The following is a 1689-nucleotide window of genomic DNA, read 5'->3' as shown; positions in this document are numbered from 1 at the left end:
GTGTGTGTGTGTGTGTGTGTGTGTGTGTGTGTGTGTGTGTGTGTGTTCTGATAGTGACACTGGTGTGTTTCAGGTGAACCAGTTTTGCTGCCCGGAGCCTCCGGTTGATGAAGATGAAGAGTGGAATCTGACGGTCTCGTAGAACCAGGTCGTGGTGTTGGGTCGGRTTCTGGTGTCGGATCAAAGAACTGATCTGTGAGCAGCTCAAACTGAGGCAGCTCTCTGATTGGCTGAGAACAGATTCAGTCTGTAGGTAAAGTTTGGGTCAGAAGTTCTGGAACACATCTCCACAGATGGACTGAAGGAAAAAAACTGTTTTATTTAAATTAATTATTTTTGTATTTTATCTGAGAAATAAATATTTTATTAATGTTCTGTTGCCTCAGCCAACATATTTCTGAACTCCGTTTCTACCTGCAGTTTATCACCACCTGGACAACTCCTGGTGTGTCCCACAGGAGCAGGGTGACCCTGAATGCATCACAGTACATGGCTACATTATAAAAATAATACTTTAATATCAGCAGACAGGAAACAGTTTATCACAAACCACATAAAAACTGCAATAAAGACTCGACACAGACTGATGCTGCGTTCAAGTGCTGTCAGTTTATCACAACTTTACACACACAGCTACAGWAACACTGGCTCTGACAACACCTGAATGCAACACAAAGTTTTAATGAAGGCAGCACAACCGACAAACACCTKCCTGCTGCCGTGTTTGGTCCTAAAAGGAGCATCCTGCTCTTTTGTGTTGTAGCCTTTCAAATTAAAACACTTCCTGTTTCTCAGTTTGAGATCACTAACCGATCAGTCCGCTGGAATGTACTGAAAACACTCGACYGCTAACCTGGGAGCGAACAGGTGAGAGGGTTTTGGTCCGGTCCGGTTTGAGTTTCCACAGATACAGAAAGTCTCTCAGTGAGTCTCGGTCCAAACGGTGACCCAGTGTTTTCGGGACAAAGACKCCTGGTCCTGGATGAGAAAGCCGTTGTCGTCCACGTGCCGCCGCCGCTCGTTTTTACCCAGAATCCTCCCCTCGTGGAGCACTGCCGTCTGCCACGCCCCCTGATGCACGAAGAAGCGACACTGCAGAGAAAACAAGAGTCAGAAAGACCTGATTTCTGCACGACGAGGGGCAGAGGACAGGAAGGAAGGAGTTCACCACAATAAAAGCCTCCACCTGCAGAGAAACCATCAACAGACAGGAAGTCAGGAAGCAGTCAGTAAACCAGTGGTTCCCAACTGTTTTAGACTTGTCCCTGAGCCATTTGTCATACCACAAACACCCGCTCTGTTATGATTCTCCAAAACTACAGTGTTGAATAAAGTACCTCAAAGTGATACTTGAGTAAAAGTACAAGTATCATAAAAATACTTTGGTAAAAGTTAAAGTCTTATCTAAAAAATATTACTTGAGTAAAAGTCTTAAAGTATCTGATATTTCTAAGTATCAAAAGCAAATTTCTGACACAAAATCTACTTAAGTATTAAAAGTAAAAGTACTGAGTAAAAGTGAGCAGTTAGATTTTCCAAAATGACATTTATTGGGAGGTGACTTCTCCAAAAACTATATTTTCTAACAGCGTGCAGCTGTGATGGGTTGTGTACAAGGTTACACGATTTCTACTTCTCATTCAACCACAATTTAATGCACTCTATCCAGGAGACACAATTTATTAGGAT

At 43.0% G+C, this 1689-nt stretch overlaps 2 protein-coding genes across 3 annotated transcripts in view; one reads left to right on the top strand and one right to left on the bottom strand.

Annotated features, from left to right (window-relative positions):
* The window catches only part of rdm1 (RAD52 motif containing 1), a 6556-nt gene extending 6181 nt beyond the window's left edge, over nt 1-375 (top strand). For both annotated transcript variants that reach the window (XM_014023191.1, XM_014023190.1), the window contains exon 8: nt 74-375. In XM_014023191.1, coding sequence (XP_013878645.1) covers nt 74-142 — 69 coding nt within the window. In that variant the 3' untranslated portion in view covers nt 143-375. The remainder of the gene's footprint in view (nt 1-73) is intronic.
* Nucleotides 376-494: 119 nt separating this feature from the next.
* LOC106528108 (integrin alpha-3) overlaps nt 495-1689 on the bottom strand; it is a gene marked incomplete at its 5' end in the record, with an annotated part of 24548 nt that continues 23353 nt past the window's right edge. Inside the window, 1 exon segment of the mRNA XM_014023189.1 lies at nt 495-1092. Coding sequence (XP_013878643.1) covers nt 922-1092 — 171 coding nt within the window.

Source organism: Austrofundulus limnaeus, unplaced genomic scaffold (genome assembly GCF_001266775.1).
Source record: "Austrofundulus limnaeus strain Quisiro unplaced genomic scaffold, Austrofundulus_limnaeus-1.0 Scaffold358, whole genome shotgun sequence".
NCBI lineage: Eukaryota > Metazoa > Chordata > Actinopteri > Cyprinodontiformes > Rivulidae > Austrofundulus > Austrofundulus limnaeus.
This window is presented reverse-complemented; position numbering and strand designations above follow the sequence as displayed.